This window comes from Rhinatrema bivittatum, chromosome 1 (genome assembly GCF_901001135.1).
Source record: "Rhinatrema bivittatum chromosome 1, aRhiBiv1.1, whole genome shotgun sequence".
Taxonomy (NCBI): domain Eukaryota; kingdom Metazoa; phylum Chordata; class Amphibia; order Gymnophiona; family Rhinatrematidae; genus Rhinatrema; species Rhinatrema bivittatum.
In genome coordinates this window covers 343,677,690-343,697,995 of record NC_042615.1, presented here as the reverse complement: position 1 = coordinate 343,697,995, position 20,306 = coordinate 343,677,690, and the positions used below count along the sequence as shown (strand labels likewise).

Here is a 20,306-nt window from a genome sequence, read left to right as displayed (position 1 = left end):
GCCTGTGCTTCTTGACCAAGATCTGTCTCTGCAAAGGCTGTGCTAGGGGGAAATCCCCTGCACAGCTATAAATGAAAGCTTATGGTGCCATATGGCAAGAGAGGCTAGCTGTGATTGAGCAGATGCATTTTCTGAAAGAGATTCCCAAGAGAAGCAAAGGAAAGAAAGAGAGTCAACTCAAGTAGCGGTTACTGTGGCTCTATGTGCCTCTGATTCGGGTTTACCTATCACAAATGGAGGAGTTTGGCTATGAATAGTGCTGTGTGTATTCTTAATTCACAAACAAATCAAACAGAAAAAAATCAGCAGATAGATACCAACTGGGCACCAGGAGTTTGTGGTTGTCTAATGCAAAATGGTTATGAAAACAAATAGCATTATATAAATTACACTGACACAGATGAGTTATACATTATAAAATATAAGGGAAAAATCCATGAAAATTTTCAGAAGTGGGTTATAAAAAAAAAAAAAGTCTCATCTTCTCTGTCTCTCTCTGCTCCTGAGGCTCAGGAATGAAATCCTCTGGCACTACACTCACTTTCTCTTCCCCAGAACTTTTCTTCTGCCAATATTTACTGGTACCAGCACTTTTTTCTCCCTGCATCATCCTGGGAAATGACAAGAAGGGATTAACTACATAAAGGAGCTGAGTAGTTCTCTCTGCTCTGGCCTGGTCTCCTCTAGCTGGACCGCCTCTCCTCCTGTTCCCTGCAGCTGCCTGGGAGAAGAGCGGCTGGAGCAGGAAGCAGAGGGCAGCTCTCTGCTGAATGAGATTTGGAGCACTGATCAATAGATTTAGGGCAATGAGGGCAGTGTTTCCACACCACAGGATGAGCACAGAGGTCTAATGCCACAACTCTACGGGTCAGTGCTCCAAATCTCACTCAAGAGAGAACAGATCTCTGCTCCCTAAACCAACCCTTCTCCTCGTGTCATTTCCTCTCCCCCATCACATTTTGCCTTTTGCCTTGGGAGAGGAGGAGGGGAGTGGCTGGAATGGTTACAGCAGCAGATACTCAGCTCTCTCTGCTCCTGGGACTCAGAATTTAGGCACCTGTTACGCCCGTCAGTCGCAGACAGCTGCGACCACTTCTGCTCACCTCTTTCTTCACTTCCCTAACTCCATGGGGTAGATTGGCAGTATCCGCTAGCTACCTACGACCTGCCTACTGCTTCCAGGCCTCCCGGGTTGGCACAGATGCCACCGACTGCCATCTTGCCATCTAATCTCTCTAGGCGCACGCGCGCACACACACAGGCCAGTCTTATCTATGTCATGGCGGGAACCTCGGGGGCGGCCCTTCCAGATGACGCAGGACTCTTAAAATTTGGGCATATTTGTGAGCATAAGAAAGTGTGGGGGAGAGCATGTGGGGGACAGAGTCAGCATATATATGTGTGTGTGTGTGTGTGTGTGTGTGTATGATCATGTGGGAGAAAGTGTGCGTATGTGTCTGTGTGATGAGAGACAATGCATGTGTATGAAAGCATGTGTGTGGGAGAGCATGTGGAAGAAAGGGGGTGTTTGTATGAGAGCATGTGTGTGAGATCATTTGAGGGAGAAAGAGTGTGTGTTTGTGTGTGTGATCATGTGGGGGAAAAAGTGCATTGTCTGTGATTATGTGCACAGCATGTGTGTGGGATAGCATGTGGAGGCGAGAGAGAGCATGTGAGTTTGAAAGCATCTGTGTGGGACAGCATGTGGGAAAGAGAGAGAGTGGGTATGTGTGTGTGTGTGTGTGAGTGAGTGAATGTGGGGAAGAGAAGGAGTGAGTGTATGAACATGTGTGAGTAAGAGAGTGTGTATGCGTTGTAGAGTGTATATGTAAGAGAGAGAGAGAGAGAGAGAGAGAGGACACAAATTGTGCATCGCCACCACCCTCCACACACTAATCCACTACAAGCTCAGACTGGAAATCAAAAGTTCCAAGGTTTGAAGAGTGAGGGATTTTTATCCTTATTTTCAATTATTGGGTAATATTCAATGTGTCTGCTATTTTGAAATATTTTATTGGTGTTTGTAAAGCTTTCAAAATTTGTGAGTTTTATTGGATTTTATTTTAATTGTAAGCTGTTTAGAAATATTTTATTGGTATCATTTTACTATTAATAATTTATATTTCTTAATTGTATTGTTTATTTTCTAAGGAATGGTGATGTTTTTGGTTTTCTATTGTTGCACCATATACATAGTCTGGCTTGCTGCAATTTTCAGACCAGTTTTTGTCTGCATATTTCTATTTATACTTTATGGTCTCTTCATTATGTACTTGTTGAGGGTCTGTCTGTGTTCTGCATGTATGACTGAGGTGAGCATGTAGTTTATATGTAGGGATCTATAGCAGCCTGGCTTGTTCTGTTTTTCTGATAAAATGTTTATTGGTGTTCTTTAGTCTGGTGTAATATTTGCAGTGTGCCTTTTTACCTCAGAATGTCCTTTTCATGTAAAATCTATTGTTATAAATGCATAATTTTAAACTGTCGATGGGGACGTCAATGGGGGCGGGAGGTACCAGGCTGTAAGCTTCACCTAGGGTGCCTAATACTCTTGCATCGGCCCTGCTTTTGGTACAGACCCCATACCATTTTCATTGCCCTTTTCTGGACTAATTGTATTGTCCAATCCACTCTCTACCACCAACCCTCTCTTTCTCTGAACAGTCAATGCACTTGCTACTACCACATAGTACAATCAAGCTCAGCATGCACGCTCTACTACCACATATCTCCATTACATGCTTTCTACACATCATAGGCTTTTACTACAACATATATATATATATTATATATATATATATACACACACAGACCAATGTGATACTGAAACGTTAAAAACGTGCATCAAAACTGGACACACTTTATTTTTTTAACATGCTCACAATCACCTGTCCTGGATGCTCGATGCAATAGGCAAATGAGCCGCTGCGCTAAAAAGGACATGCTAGGGATAGATTGTGTGTCCCTAGTGTGTCCATGACATCGGGTGCTCAGGAGAAGTGGCTGTGCACGGGTTAGGGAAAACAGACACTCAATTACAAGTATCCATCTTCGTACCTGACCACCGTCAAAGTTATTTTTTTATATATATTTTTTTTTATGTTATTCCTTTTTTTGGTTTCTCCGACTTAATATTGCCACAACATTAAGTTAGATGAACTGCTGAAAAGCAGTATTTTCTGCTTTCTGTTAACTTTTGGGGCTTCTCAAGACTTAACGCCAACTCCGGGACTGGCGTTAATTTTTTAGGGTAAAATGTGCGCATCAGGCGCACATTTATTTTTTTACATAAGGAGGTAATAGCTAATAGCCTCATCAACATGCCATTTACATGTGATGTGCGCTATTAGCTATGCCCTGGTTTCAATGTGCATTTTGGATGCGCTAAACCCCTTATGCATAAGGGTTACGTGCGCGTGCCAAAACGCATGTCCAGCCACGAGTTAACCTGGGCATTAGCCTGAGCGCACCGTATTGCATCAGCCTGATAGAAAGAGAGAGACAGAGAGAGAAAGAGAGATTTATCTTTATTTTATATATATTTTTCAATCAAATATAACATTTAAGTTTTAATCTTTTTACTGAAAGAGTAACAAGTACAACAGTACTTAGTATTATAAATTTGATGGTAGGCATGGCAGATGCATTTAAAGCACATCACGGGCCCGCATTATATTAAATCTCAGGCCATTTAGTGCAACATTAATAGATGACCTATTTATCCACCCTTCCCTGTCTCCCCCCAAAAAATACTTTTTACAAACTCTTGTTTTAATTCTAGAATTCAGTTTGTAAATTTCTGCTGAGCAGCAGCCTCCACTATAACTGCAGAATACTCTGTGGTTTTTCTTCCAGCTATGGCCTATTTAGTAAATATTTTATTATAGATTATAGACTAATTAAAGAAAGTCAAGGCACCGTCATGTGATCATACATTGAAATCCTACAGGAGGCAAGGCTGAATAGCTCCTATTGCTGTAAATGTGGGAAAATATCTGTTCAGTGTACACTTTTGAAAACCTACTACGTTAAGGTGCGCATGTTAGAAGTACTTCTGTACAACTGCACTTCCTTTTTTTTTTTTTTTTGCTGCAGGCTGCAAAATGGGGGCAAAACAATGTGCATAGTTTTGAAAATCAAATCTGCGTGCACGCTTTCCCTCCCCCGACCTAAGCATGCCCCCACCCAACCCAGCAACAACTTCTTGTAATGGAAAGTTCTTTTAGCCAAGCTAAATTCGGCAGTATGCAGACAGATCTTCTTATCAGGGTAAACAGCGTTAAAATTGTCCCTTCTCCATCTATTCTGAGGTAATGACCAATGGCAAGGTAAGACTTAAGAAAACATGTTGTTATTACTCTGCTCGTGGGCCTAGCCACAAGCAGCCTCTCACCTTTGCCAGCCAGCTCCCCGATGCCGTCCGCCATGCTTCCATGCAGCCCGGAGGCCGCCGCTGCTCACCGCCGCTGTCCGCGGCCTGGAACTGCCACCGCTGCACTCTCCCTTGCGGCCAGGGGACTGCCAACACTGCCCTCTTCGCGGCCTGGAGCCGTCGCCATCATCATGCCTACGTGGCAGGAGCCGCCGACGTCTCTCTTTCTTCCCGTGGCCAGGAGGCCGCAGACGCCATTCCTTGCGGCCTGAAGGCCGCCCTGAAGCCCTCAGTCTTCACGGCAGGGAGCCACTGATGTCAGCACCGTTATTGCAGCAGGGAGTGCTGCCATCGTTGCTCCTCTTCTGCGGCCGGGAAGCCACCCTGGAGCTCCTCTTCGCGACCTGGAGGCCGCCAACATTCTCCCTGTTCTAGCACTGGTAGAACCACCATCTTCAGTCCTCTTTTTACGGCAGGAGCCACCTCCGACACCTCAAGCCTGTTCCTTCCTCACAACATGGCTGCTGTCCCTGGTCCTGCCTCCTTAGGCTCGGGGCCGCGCCTCCTCTCAAGATTTAAAGGGCCAGTCCTCCTGGCTCCGCCTCATGATGTCATCCTGGGTGTTCCTCTTCAGCCCTATAAAAGGGCTCAGCCTTCACTTCCTCTTCGCCTTCGCAAGGAGTCAGTCATGGAGTCGGAACTGCTCCTGGATCCTCGTTCCACGCTCTTTGGTCCAGGAGTTCCTGACGTCCAGCACCGCTTAAGGCACTCTATCTTCGTGGGAATTCCCTTGTCTTCCTCTGTGGTTCCTGATCCTTCTTCTACATCTTCGTTCCATGTTTGGTCTCTCGCCGGATCTTAAGTCCTTGTCTTCAGATGTCTTCGTCGTACGACCCTCCTGATGTCTTTACCTTCAGATCTTCCTGAAGTCCTCGCCTTCCAATGTCCTGTCCTTCCTGAAGTCCATCATCCTATTGTTCTGCCTCTCGGAGCCTCCTCAATGCTCTTGGTTGGGTGACCTGGGGGTACGAAGTCCAGATGTCCATGTGTCTCAGATGTCTTGTTCTCCAATTCACTCGACACCTTCTGGATGCTCTTGATTGAGTGTCATTGGGGTTGAAGTTCAGATGTCCTGACATTCCAGACGTCTTGTTGTCAAGTTGTCTTCATCTTCAAACTCCTTTGACGTCTTCGTCTTCAGTTCTTTCGCTGCTAAGCATTCAGACCCTTTTGGCTCCTTTGTCAAGGAAGCCTTCAGACTGTTTAGCTCCCTCTTCAGGGTAGCCTTCCTCTCAGATGTCTTGGTTCTGGATTTTACCTCCTAGTGGCCCGTCCTCTTTTCAACTTCGGGATGACCTTCAGATGTGTCTTCCACGCTGGGTCTGAAGCCGTCACTTCTTCAGGTTGGCCTGCGTCGATCACGCCGGGTTCCCGAAGCTCAGTCCAGGATGGATGCTGCTATGAGTCATAGCCAGATTCCTTCATACTGTGTTTTAACTCTTCTGTCATCTTTTCACTCAGCAAGTGTTTTCATCAGTGTTCCTGATGTTCTTCTCTTCAGCCTTGCCTCATCCTTATCCAGTATCGTCTGTCCTCAACTTCAAGTATCGTCTGATCATCGTCTTCAGTCTTCAAGTCTCGTCTTGTTCCCGTTCCATCATCTGCCCTTGACCTTTGTCCATCCTGGCGCATTTGCTGTTCCCGTACGGCAGGTCAGAAGGGCTATCAAGTGGCCGGAGAGCTACCCCAGAGACCAGCATTGCATTGTTGGGTCTCTACTGATGCGTCAGGTTCGGGGAGGTCCGAGTCCCTGGTCTTCTGCCTGTCCACCTATGCTTGGACACGTCTCACCTGCCTCGGTGCTTCCATGGAGCTCATCTCTGCAGTCGCGTCGTGGTCCAAGGGCACACCACTCTCCCCGGAAGTGGGGTCGCTCCCTAGCGCTCCCGTAACACATGATGATCTTATATTGCTCTGTGCCCCCCACAGAAGCTACAGCTTACATAAATGGTAAAAAAAAAAATGTATTGAAAACTGACTTTCTGTTGCAAAAGCAAAATTGCCCAATTATTTTTATCCCCAGGCATTTTTTTTGTGCAATAACATTCTCCACTGTGTGCAGTTAAGGACTTCAGCATCTTTCCTGATGCTGAAGGGGCTCAGTCCCCTGCCTTCCTGACTTACAATACAAGTGAAGCAAGAAGCAATGTGTTTAAAATCCATGCACTCTCCCCCTGTCATGTGTGATTGCCTATTAAGGGCTTTCTTTATAAAGGCTTTACTCCCATTGTGTGACCATGAGAAAATATTTTCATTAATCAGTTTGTATGGTGGTTCTGAACGTATAGCTGCCATGTTTATGGGGAAATGATCTTAAATTCATTGGATGCTGCTGTGTGTTTAAAACAGATCTCAGGCTTATGAAGGTTAAAATATAATCAGCAAATATACAATGAAACAGAACTACAGTTTCTAGCTTTCAAAATAAATGTGCCTATTTTCCAAAGAAACATTTCCAGCAGGCTTTGATCTCAAGAAATTGGGACCTGGGAAGATCCTGAGTGCCTTCAGGATCTTCCCAGGTCCTGAAGGCACTCAGTTTTGAACCACAATGCCCGAAGGGAATAAATACCCTGAAAACACTTTGGAGGTAATTTTCAAAAGGTTTACATTTATTTATTTATTTATTTTTAATTTTTATATACCGGAATTCCTGTATGCAATACAAATCAGTCCGGTTTACAAGTAATGAAAAGGTTGCCCTGGTCTGGTAGATTAGACTGGGGTTTTTTACATAGAACATAGAACAATAACAATCAACTATTGAACATTATTGCAAGGAACAGTGAAAGTAACAATAGTATTTAACAAACATATAATATTATTATAACATTATTCGTGTTCACATTTTACAAGGAACTTTGGTAGCGTAAATAGTCTGCAAGTAATCGGTTAAATAATATAATATGAAAAGGATGACTTAAATAAATGGATATTGTGAATAATCAAGTCCGTGTATGAAATTGAGTGTCAATGTGTTTGTGACACCTTGCAATGGTTGGATCTGAAAGACAGGAGGAGGTGCCTAGTTTCACTCTGGGAGTTGGAATGCTTGCCTGAAGAGCCAGGTTTTTAACCTTTTTTTGAACTCTGGTAGATTGGGTTCGAGTCTTATGTCTGGTGGGAGCGCATTCCATTGATGTGGTCCCGCAGTGGATAGTGCTCTTTTTCTTAACGTTGATTTGGCGGGAACTGCGACTAATGTGCCTTTGTAGGCACTTCTGATGGGTCTGGCCGATGATTGTAGGCGAAGTTGGGTTTGTAGAGATATAGGTGCGACGTTATGAATTGTTTTATGGATAATGGTTAAGGTTTTATATATGATTCTCTGTTTGATGGGTAGCCAGTGGAGGTAGCTTTAAACGAGCTTTTCAAAATTGTTACTTTTAGGTGCATTAACTCCTTTGAAATTTCACCGAATTTTCAAAACGCTTTATGCGCATGAACGGACTTTATACTGTAAATGGACATTTGAAAATTGCTATGATATAGGCTACTTTTACACCTATGACCCCTTGAAAATTCACTCCTTAGTGGCATCTGTTATTAAATACTTGCTGAATTATAATCCAAGTCTAGGAGTTATTACTAAAGACCAGCAAAAGAGATTTTGACTTTCAAGGCAGGATTCTGACATCTAGCTACTGTGTAGCATGCAGGCACAGAATTACAACCTTATCCAGGTCAAACCAAAGAGGCAAATCCAGTCCTGGTTTTGCCACATTACATGCATGGAGAAGTATTTATAATTTACATTTCTATGCTACCTGAGTACACCTCTAGGCATTCCTACAATACATAAAACAAATATAAAACTATACAATAGCACAATAATAAAACATTGCACAATTACATTAGTCCTACTTTTTTTTAGAGAAATCATTGCTACTACTCTTTCTGTAGCACTACTAGATGTACGCAGCACGATACAGCAATGACAAAGCCACAGGAAGGTCTGGGTGGGCATTGGAGTGATGGACAGTGGAGTGCTGGGCAGTGGAGTGGCAGACAAAGAAAGAAGCCCACGAGGCTGCCAGTGGACCCCATCCCACCAGAAGCTGAGAAGTGGAGCACCCCCCTCCCCCAGGCGGTCAAAGAAAAGAGAGAAGCACACGAGGAAAGAACCCATTCTCCTGCTGCTTCACTTGTGACGGCCCTGTGGCATTCAAAACACGTGTGGCTAGCAGGTGGCCTATGCTGATCTCACAATGCACGAGATCAGAATAGAGGAAGAGCTTGTGTGAGTGTGAGTGTGTGTGTGTGTGTGTGTGTGTGTGTGTGGGAGCCTACATGTGAGAGGGGGAGCGCGCGCGCGTGTGTGTGTGTGTGTGTGTTTGTGGGGGAATGTGAACCTGCATGCGAGAAAGAATATAAGAATAACAGCCTGTATGTGTGTCTGTGGGAGGGAATGAAAGCCTGTGTTTGAGAGACAGCATGCGAGAGCAGGAGTCTGTATGTGTAGAAATGGAAGCCTGCGTGTGAGAGAGAGCATGTGAGAGTGAGAGCGAGAGCCTGTGTGAGAACGTGTTTGTGGGAATATGAGTCTGTGTGTAAGAGAGCTTGTGAAAGTGACAACCTGTATATGGGGGAGGGGAAGGGGAGCTCGTATGTGGGAGAGAGCATGTGAGAGGGGAAGCCTGTATAAATGGAAATGGGAGCCTGCATGTGAGAGTGAGAGCATGAGTCTGTGTGCATGTGTTTGTAGGAAAGGGAACCTGCAAGTAAAAAAGTGTGAAAGTGAGAGCCTGCGTGTGTGTGTGTGTGTGTGAGTGTGAGTGTGAGTGTGAGTGTGTGTGTGTGTGTGTGAGAGAGAGAGAGAGAAAGAGTGGGAGCCTGTGGAATAGATTTAATACCCGGCGCACACACATGGACATGCGATTTTATAACATGCACACGCAGGCGAGCGCATGTTATAAAATCGGGGGTTGGCGCTCGCTGCCTTCCCCCATTCCCTACCCACCCCACCCCACCTTCCCTTCCCTTACCTTCCCCGCCCTTTCCCCCTACCTTTTTCTTCTTTTTTCTTTTGTTTTAAAACTTACTTCAGCCCTGGGGTTGAAGTAAGTTGGGCGTGCCGGACAACTGCCGGCGCGTGATCCCCAGCACAGCAGCAAATGGCCACTGTGCCAGGCACCTCTGACCCCACCCCTCTCCTTTTTGCAAGCCCCGGGACTTACATGCATCCTGGGCCTTTTTAAAATAGGCCCGGCGCGCGTAATCTTTTAAAAATCTGCCCGTGTGTGAGAGAGTATATGAGAGTGGGAACCTGTATGTGGGAGTGGGAGCCTGGGTGAGAGAGAGTGTGTGTGTGGGAGAAGGAGCCTGTGTTTATTGAGTGAGAGCATGCAAGATTGGGAGCCTGGGTGAAAGAAAACTTATATGTGTAAGAGAGTACATGTGAGAGAGAGCCTGTGTGCATGTATGAAAGAGGAAGGAAGGAAGACAAGGGGAGATAGAAGAAGCAGAAAGAATGAAAGAGACCCTGAAAAGTAATTAGGAAAAGACAGACAAGAGGATAAAAGGGATTGGTATCAACCGATTAGAAAAATAAGATCCGACAATGTTGCAAATCTTAAGTTCTTATAATTATTATGACTATTGTTGTTTTATTGTAGTTATGATATTCCCTGCATTTTTAGAAAGAGAATTAATAAAAGACTGCATTGATATTTGTTTTATTATGTGAACCATCCGACCATTACAGCTGCTGCAAAATGCCACGGCACGACTCTTGTCCAATACCAATACCAATAAGTCTCCCCCATTCTGATGAAGCTACATTGGTTACCAGTTCAGTTTCGTATTCAATATAAATGTTTAACTTTAATTCATAAAGCCATATATGGGAATAATATCGAATGGTTAAATGCCTCATTACGTATCCACGTTCCATCCCGGAACTTGAGATCACTTGGCCAAGCTTTTTGACAATTCCATCACCAAAATTAGCCCATCTTGGTTCAGTGAGGGAGAGGTCACTGTCGCTGGCGGGACCAAAGTTGTGGAATTCATTGCCTGTTGAAATTCGCACACAGGCAAACATGAATAGCTTTAAGAAACAGATAAAAACCTGGCTATTCGAGCAGGCTTTTATACAAGTCAATTAGTATCTATATTATCTTAATTTAGGTTTTAACATTTTTTTCTTTTATTTAGTTTAGTTTATGAATGTGACATGAATTATTTAACATATGTTTTATTAGTAATATTTGTTAAGTGATTTATTTTATTTAATGTAGGAGTAATTTTATTAAGTAGTATTTTTACTGTTAATGTTTGATATATTCAGAACCATGGAGTATAAATATTTTATTAGGTTAGGCAAAATTATGCCAGATGTAAAATGGTAGGTTTATTATAATTGTTTCTTTTATGTTGAATTTTGCTACAGCATATTCTGTCATTGTAAACCGACATGAAATTAATTTGAATGTCGGTATATAAATCTGATTAAATAAATAAATAAATGTGATTGGATCTGATGTTTTCATTACATGTTTGTTTACTTTTTACATGATTATTTATATTTATAAACTGCAATAAATCTAAAATATATTAATACAGATTAATAAGGTATTTTTAATGTTGGTAAGTGCTTGAAATAATTTAATTAAAATATTTTAAAGCATCACTCATGATGCATGATGGCTCTTGCCCACTTATGTTAACCTTGGACCTCTTCCAAAAAAATAAATTCAAGTCTGGCTACGCCACTGCTGTACAGATGCACATAAGAGACAATCCCTGCTCTGTGGAGCTTAGAATCTAAGCAAGACAACATATAAGACAAATAAGATGCTAAATCATAACTCAAAAGGCAAAACCAGGACAGAATCAGCTTCTTTAGGTTGGCATGAATAAGAAGGCAACCCTAGACACAGAATGACTCAAATGACTCAAATAAATACATCATGGGGTATTTCTGTCCAGGTTCAGGCAGCTACTTTGGGTCCAGTACTCAATGGAATGTGCAGCCTGATGCAAAAGGTAACTGTAGTAGAGCCACTAAGCAATAGTGATCATAATTCAATCAAATATGCCATAATCACTTGAGGGTGAATATTAAGTAAAATTACTGTGGTAGCAAAGAACTTTAAAAAGGGAGATTATGACAGAATGAGGAAATTAGTTAAAAAAAAAAGATTAAAATCTGCAAGTGGACATTGTTTAAAAATACTATTTTGGAAGCCCAGATAAAATGTATTCCATGCATTAAGAAAGAATTAAGGAAGAACAAAAGACTGCCAGCATGGTGAGGTAAAGGAGGTAGCTAAATCTAAAAGGGCATTGTTCAAAAAATGGAAAGCAGACCCAAATGATGAAAATAGGCAAGAGCTGGCAATATATATGTAAAACAGTGGTAAGAAAGGCCAAGAGAGAATATTAGGCAAAATCTAATAATGAAAACTTTTTTTTTTTAAGTACATTCAAAGCAAAAAGTCTCTGATGGCATCAGTTGGACAGCTAGATGAAGGAGCAGCAAAAGGTGTGATTAGGGATGACAAGGAAATAGCAGAAAAACTAAACAAGAAATCGAGCCATTTCTATCGCTGGCCCATATTTATGAAACTCACTACCACAAAAACTGAGCTCACAAAGTAACACTAAAACCTTTAAAAAAGAGCTCAAAACATGGATATTTAGCCAAACTTTCAAAGATGGTATCGGTTAAGTTCACAGAACACGTCACTGATCCCTCCGAACTTATTTTATCGAATTTATGTAACTATGAGACGTACCCTTACCTCCCCTATTTGATAACTCTTCCCCTTAAACTATGACTCCTGTCTCCACAAACAAGACTATTTTCGATAATTATCACTTTTTACAATACTACATTCCCTCTCTATCTCACTGACCAATCTGTCTGACCCTGTTCAAAATGCCACGAGTTATTGCAACCAGTTGTCCTTTTCATCTGACTCACTTACTACTTATGTTATAGTTTTAAATGTTAAACTGTTAAATGTTAAACTGTTAAATGTTAAACTGTTTCAATGTTAAATTTTCACTGTCAAATGTATTTGGTTGTTGTACATGTAAACCGGGGTGAAGGCACTCAGCCATACCTCGGTATAGAAAAACCCTTAATTAATTAAATAAATAAATAAATAAATAAATAAATAAATAGATTTTCTGCCTCGGTCTTTACCGAGGAGGATGTTGGGAACATATCCATGCCTAAAATATTCTTTAATGGCGGAGATTCAAAGCAACTACAACAAATATCTGTGACAATAGAGGATTTAATTTATCAATCTGACAAACTAAAGAGTAACAAATCAACAGACATCCACCCCAGAGTTCCAAAAGAACTAAAATATGTAACTGCTAACAAGTTACTAGTAATCTGTAACCTATCATTTAAAACAGTGACGATACCTTAAGACTGAAAGAAGGCTAATATGACGCCAGTTTCTAAAAAGGCTCCAGGGTGATCCAGGAAACTTGAGATCAGTAGGCCTGATGTCAGTGCTGTGAAAAATAGTAGAAGTAATTCTTAAAAGTGAAATCGCTAGCCATGTAGACATGGCTTAAAGGGGAGAGTCAACATGGTTTTAGCAAAGGGAAGTCTTGCCTTACCAGCCTTTTAGATATTTTTGAAGCTGTAAAAAACATGCAGATAAAGGTGAGCCAGTTGATATGGTGTATCTGGATTTTCATTAGGCATTTTACAAAAACCCCCATAAGAGAATCCACAGGAAATTACAAAGTCATAGGATAGGAGGCAGTGTCCTATTTTGGATTGGTAACTGGTTAAAAAACAAGAAATATAGGGTAGAACTAAATGATCAGTTTTCCAACTGGAGAAAGATCATTAGTGTAGTACCACATGGATTAGCACTGGGACCTATGCTATTTAACATCTTCATAAATGATCTGGAAAAGGGAATGACGAGTGAAATGATCAGATGTGCAGGAGACACAAAATTCTTCAAAGTTATTAAAACAGCAGCAGATTGTGAGGTATTGCAGAAGGCCCTTGTGAGACTAGGAGACTGAGCAACTAATGGTAGATGAATTTTAATGTGGAAAAGGCAAAGTGATGCACATAGGGAAAACTAATCCCAAACACAGGCCCACAATGCAAGACACTGTATTAGGAGTCATGCCCCAGGAAAAGGACCTTGGAGTCCTTGCAGACAATACGTCAAAATCCTCAGCTCAGTGTGCGATGGAGATCAAAAAAGCAAATAGAATGTTAGGAACGATCCAAAAGGAATGGAGAATAAAATAAAAAATATCATATTGCCTCTTTATTGAGCCATTGTGCGACCGCATGTTGAGTAAGAACATGCCATACTGGGTCAGACCAAGGGTCCATCAAGCCCAGCATCCTGTTTCCAACAGAGGCCAAACCAGGCCATAAGAACCTGGCAAGTACCCAAAATCTAAGTCTATTCCATGCAACCGTTGCTGGTAATAGCAGTGGCTATTTTCTAAGTCAACTCAATTAATAGCAGGTAATGGACTTCTCCTCCAAGATCTTATCCAATCCTTTTTTAAACACAGCTATACTAACTGAACTAACCACATCCTCTGGCAACAAATTCCAGAGTTTAATTGTGCATTGAGTGAAAAAGAACTTTCTCCGTTTAGTTTTAAATGTGCCACATGCTAACTTCATGGAATGCCCCCTAGTCTTTCTATTATCCGAAAGAGTAAAAAAATGATTCACATCTACCCGTTCTAGACCTCTCATGATTTTAAACACCTCTATCTTATCCCCCCTCAGCCGTCTCTTCTCCAAGCTGAAAAGTCCTAACCTCTTTAGTCTTTCCTCATAGGGGAGCTGTTCCATTCCCCTTATCATTTTGGTAGCCCTTCTCTGTACCTTCTCCATCGCAATTATATCTACTGTGTGTAGTTCTAGTGTTCCAGTCTCAAGAAAGGATAGCAGAACTTGAAAAGGTGCAGAGGACGGCAACCATAATGACAAAGAGAATGGAACATCTCTTCTGTGATAAGAGGCCATGCACACTAGGGCTCTTCAGCTTGGAAAAGAGATGGCTGAGAGGGACATGATAAAAGTTTATGAAATCAGTGGGGTGAAATGCATAAATACTAAAACAAGGGGACACTTCATAAACAGCCAACAGATTTAAAACAAATTGTAGAAAGCTCTTTTTCACTCAATGCACAATTAAGCTGGGGAATTTGTTGCCACAGGATGGGGTCAAGCCGACTTGACTACTGGGATGAGGTCTGGACAAGTTCCTGGAGGAAAATTTAATAACACATTATTAGACTAAAGAAAACTATTGCTATCCCCGAGTGTGAGTGAGAGGAATTAGATATATTTTCTGGGATCTGCCAGGTACTTGTGACTTGCATTGGCCACTGTCGGAAACAGGGTGTTTTGGCTCAATGGAGTTCGGTCCGACCCAGCATGCTATTTCTTATGTTCTTATTTTATACACTGTTCCAATGTATTTTAGTAGATGTAGTTATGATTTTATACTGTAATGAAGGGCTGAAAACAGCAGAATGGCTTGGAAAAGGAAACAGAAACACAACCCAGCTAGCATCAGACAAAAATATCCTAATATACCTTTGAGCTATCTAGTTAGATCATCATGGACTAAGAGTTTGTATGGTTGCTCTAATCCTATAGATTCTATGTTTACAGGGAAACAGTCCTAAATTCTTTGACTGGTGCTGTGTATTTACAACATATTTTAGGATTAGGAAGGTTAATATCTTACTCTGGACTCCAAGAAATCTGATGTATGGTATTTGCAAGCAAAATACAGGAAAGAAACTGTCACCCTTTGCTAAAATACAGATAAATCTAAAAATGCTAAGGATGTATGAATGGTACATCTGGATAGCTTGTAACCAAAATTACAAGCATGTCATATTATAAGTATTATTTTATAAATACAGAAACATTCACCCCTAAAAACAGGTTCTCACTAGTGCACCTCTTCAGAAAAAGAATCTAGTGTTAAAAACATTGAAACTCCTAATTACAGTGACCTTTGAAAAACTGTCCACTGATACGTATATCCTAAAGGGAACGAGAGAGGGAAGGAGGACATGACAGAGGTATTCTCCATGTTCATATTTGCAAAACCTGATAATTTCTTTGAGAAGCTTTGCTGCTCAAAGGACATGGTTTACACTTGGGCAACCAATGCTCTTCTGTCACCAAAAGAGAAAAGCTGGATCTGGCTGAAAGAAACCCAGTGTGGGATCACCCCAGCTCACGATATGTCTCAGCTGGGCTAGGAGAGTGTTCAACAGGGGGTCAGCTTCACGCCTGGGTTGCCATGTGTCGGTATTTAAATCAGGCCTCCCTGATACAAGCTCCTAATGCTACAGGTCTAAACCAAGGAGAAAGAAAGAGGTGTAATGTGCCATCCTTGAAAGCATTTCTATGTGGCAGATGGAAAAAAAAATGAACACCCCCCTCACACACACACACACACACACACACACACACACACACAAATGCTTTTTCTTTTCTTTAATTCCCTCTATTGCTTTTGGCTCCTCTCATAACAGCAATAACAAAAGAAAATGTGTAATTTCCAGGCCGCCATGAATGGGAAACGTCCCTTTGCTCTCTGACAATATCCAGTGCCATTCCAGACTTCATGCTGTCCTAAGCCTGTTTTTCCCAGAAGTCCCTGGCCCCTAAACGTACCGCTATGGGAAACCAAGCTGCAAGCGCTCGCAGCAGACACAGCATTATTTTTATTAGTTCCCAAGACATCCTTTTCCCCCGCTTGCAAGGGATTCAAAGTTGCAAAACAACAGGCTGGCGATCTAGGAGGAAAGATTAGCTTGGAAGAAGAAACATACCTGGGGGAGGAAAGAGGAAGGATTCTGGCTCATCCGAGCAGTGCTTTCATTCTGCTCCCCACTGCCTGAGCGATGCAGCAATGCAACAAAAGTAGCCAGAACAGCCACAAAAAAAAAAACAAAAAACCGAGTGCCCACTGTTGTGTCTCTGCATGGGGGGAGTAAAGGAGGAGGGATGGGAGGTGAGGGAAAGGTGACTCTTGCAAACGCCTCAACAATAACCTTTGATTCCAGTTCTAGCATTCATTAGTAGATTTAGATTTATTGTATTTATATGCCACCTATCCAATCCTGACACTTCAGGTTGGGTAAAATCCCTGTTCAGATATGCTGTGGATTCTTCCTACCATGATTTGAAAATTAACAATTATCATATTGGTCCCAAAAAACTGGCAACCTTTTTGTCTTTGCCTTCATTGTTTGTTTCTTAGGTGGATGGGTGTAGTGTTCCTGGCATCCACAAAGAATATATATATATATATATATATATATTTATTTTTTTTTTAACGCAAGACAGCTCTCAGGCACCGTAGTAGGTGACTGACATAAACAGAAAGTAACACGCCTCCAGAATCTGCAAGTCATGTTTCTTTCCAGTAATGGACCCTATACCATAAACCTATTAAACAACAGGGGCTGTAGACAGTGACAATAAAAGCAAAACACATTGCACCCCTCTGGGAAAGCAAACCAGCAACAAATCTGTAAGAACAAACACAAACACACAGCTGTCAGAAATCCTATTGTTATTACAGTTCCCTTATTTTTCATGGTGAGTGAAACATTTTTTTTTTGTTCCTCCTTTCAGAAATGGCTCCAGCATCCTTCAATACCAGACTAAGCACAGGACCTGCACATACTTTGAAAGAGACGGATGCACTGTAGCCATCAAGGAGACTAAAGCACACACTTTAATAGCTCTCTTCTGTCAGCTACTTTTGCTTTCCCCAGGGTGAAAAGCAGTTGCTATCAGAGGAGAAGGTACTTACTGCTGCTCTGCGAGGCAGTAAGTGCAGTTAGTGACATGAATATTGGAGAGCCAGCTGGACTGCTACCTACTGCACACTGCAGCCACACAATCAAAGGGCAAAGGTTCACATAATCATCACAATTTTAATATTTTTGTCAGCAAATTTGCTCTTATGTGGCATACAAATTACAAAGAAATCCACTATACAACCGACTAGCATAAATGTCAATGCCACTACTTCAATTACATTTTTTTTAAACTGTAATTATTTGTGGCCTTTCAAGAGCACAGCCATATTCCACAACCAGCTAAAAATCTGCTCTCATCTCCGCTACCTTTGTTTCATATACAGAATGCATCCTGCACTGTGCAGTTCATTTTCCTTTCATGCAGATCTTTGTTAATTATGGGTGCAATTAGCTCCATCCAGCAGGCCCTTTTATCTAAGCCACAGTCAGCAAATCAGAGGGGTAGGACTGCATGAAGTGAGCCTATGCAGCAAAAGGACCTAGGGGGTGGGGGCAAGGGGGGAAGGGCTGACAGACATGAAGCTCTAGAATACCCACCAACCATGATATTCCAATTCCAGAACTCATGCCGCTGGTTGGGGGGAAAAAACAGCATGAAGGCTTTTGATTGCCGGTACAAATGTTAATTTTCATGCTGCATTTCTAGAAGCATAAATCTACCATCACAAATTACAGTCCTTCTGACTGCTGCAATACCTGCGCCTCAGGATCTGATTGGTGATTTCCCGAGAAGCATATACTAGTTTTCCTTCATTACCCTGTTAGCAACCTCACCCCATCAGAAAGGTTTCAGCACACAATGAACATGCAGCTAGCCCACTCTCCCTTGTAAAAAGACAGAAATTCCTATACAGGGGACAGCCCTGCAATACAGTGTCTGCCTGGCACCTTGTTGGTAAAACCAGCTAAAATACATTTTTGCTCCTATTTAACTAATGATTCCCTATCTTCAGCCATCTCTGCTTCTTACAATAGGGTGAAGACACCACTGGAAAGGCCAGTGTTTTGTGGGTTTCCAAGCATTGGTGCTATTTTTAATAAAGGGGGAAAAGGCTCAATAAGTACTCTGTAGTTAAATGAAAGAAAAGCAATAGTTGTGATCATTAAAGAAGATAGGAACTATTTGGAGGGGGTGGGAGGCACAGAGCACAGCAGCAATGTTTACCTGCAGCAGTTGGATCAGCATTGCCACAAATCCTCTACTCTAAAGCCCGGCCCCGGTCGACAAGCACCCATCACCCAATCAGCACAAAAAAAAAAAAATAAAAATAAAAACCCATGAAGAATAGAGTCCAACACCTTCCTCTGTTCCAAGCCAGCCTCATCCGATCGCATGGCCAAACCCGAAAGGCACTGCCCTAAATCCTTCTCTCCTTTCCCTTTAAATCAGTCCAGCACCAGAGCCATCGCCCCAGAAACCCAGCAAAGTCAGGTTACTTGGAGGGATTTTAACGTCAGCAGCGCTCACCTACCATTCCGTGCCTGCCAGACCCGAGTCCCCCTCGGCAGCCGCCTTCCTGCCGAGCTGCGCCTCTTTGCTTGGGTGCCGTTCTGTCACCGCATTCCCGGCAGCGATTGGGCGGAAAGAAAAGGCTACAGTGAACGGGTGCCTTCCAGGGGAGTCCACTGACAAGGAAAGGGACAACAAAAAAAAAAAAAAGAAAGAAAGAAAGAAAGCGAGAAAACGGTGAGGGCGTGGAGAATAAAGGTAGGGAGAGCTTGGTATCTCAAGATGAAGAACCAAAAGAGAGAGAGAGAGAGAGGTGGAAGGGAGGGCGGGCTGCTGAATCCCCCGCGCTCAGCGCCCGGTGACCATTCTGCACCGGGATGATGCTGCTGCTGCTGCTGCTGCCGCCGCCTGTACCATTGTGCAACCTGCCAGAGGAGACACGCGCGCACAGCCGAGAGGGAGGGAGGGAGCCTGGGGACCAGGGTCGCCATGGCAACCGGATGGAGCGCGCCTGACGTCAGAGCGTGGGGAGGTCTCGCGGGGTGGGCCGGAGGGAGCGGCTCCGTGCGGCGCAGGTGCGGGCTGCCGCCTGCTGAGAGAGCCGCCCGTCCCCCCCCCTCAACGGAGACGGAGCCCCGGCCACATCTGCGGCAGCCCCGCGGGAGGCTCGGGGCGGGGATAAAGGGCTTGTTAGATAGTACCCAGCGACACTAATGATCAATTATAGAGGGGAGTGGAGGCATCATGCGGATTGGACCTATTGCGTTTGGTCTTTAGTACAAACAAAAGTAGACAATCACCATAAAAAAAAAATCATTGGCAATTCATTCATTCATCTCACAACAATGCCATGAACTTATATGCCCTGAAAAACACACACACACATATACACGCACACATACAGCCCAGTATGTAATTTTACAATTTTCTACACCTCGATAAAATATTTCAGATCAGCAGACACATCAAATAACACCCAATAATTAAAACTAATAACGATTTTTAAAATCCCTCACTCTCCATATCTATCATCCTGAGATTGTCATGGGGGGAGGTGCGCACATACACAGTGTTTCTCTCTCTCAGGCACACACACACACACATGCAAAAACTGAAGTGGAAGCTGCAACAAGCCAGGCTCTGAATGCATTGCAACAATGGAAAAGCAGAAACATTACTATTCCTCAAAACAATACAATCAAGAAATATAAATCAATCAGAATTATAAAACTATTCTACAAAATATATATATATATTTCAAAACAACTGATGAATAGAATAAAATCCAATAATCAAAAACTCCTGAACAAAATTTTAAAAAAATCTCCTAAACATCAATAAAATATTTAAAAACATTAGACATTAACTAACACCAGATTAATTAAATCAATAAACATTTAAAAAAATTGCTCACTCTCCATACCTGGCTACTTTTGACTTCAGGTCAAAATAAGATTATTGTGGATTACTGGGAGGGAAGGGAAATGCACAAACTTTCCCTTCTCTCATATACACACACAAAACACTCCCTCTTCTCAAACTCATAGCTCCTTCTCTCGCACTCACACATGCTCCCATATAAGCATGCTCTCTCTTATTTCATGATTAGACTGAATG

The 20,306-nt window shown here is 42.5% G+C and overlaps 1 protein-coding gene across 5 annotated transcripts in view; it reads right to left on the bottom strand.

Moving 5' to 3' along the window:
• MAPK10 (mitogen-activated protein kinase 10) overlaps positions 1 to 19,092 on the bottom strand; it is a 475,339-nt gene extending 456,247 nt beyond the window's left edge. For all 5 annotated transcript variants that reach the window (XM_029599243.1, XM_029599225.1, XM_029599259.1 and 2 more), the window contains exon 1: positions 18,712 to 19,092. Coding sequence is in view for 4 of the 5 variants with exons in the window: in XM_029599225.1 (XP_029455085.1) it covers positions 18,712 to 18,714 (3 nt within the window). In the remaining variant the exon portion in view is untranslated. The remainder of the gene's footprint in view (positions 1 to 18,711) is intronic.
• Positions 19,093 to 20,306: the final 1,214 nt, after the last annotated feature.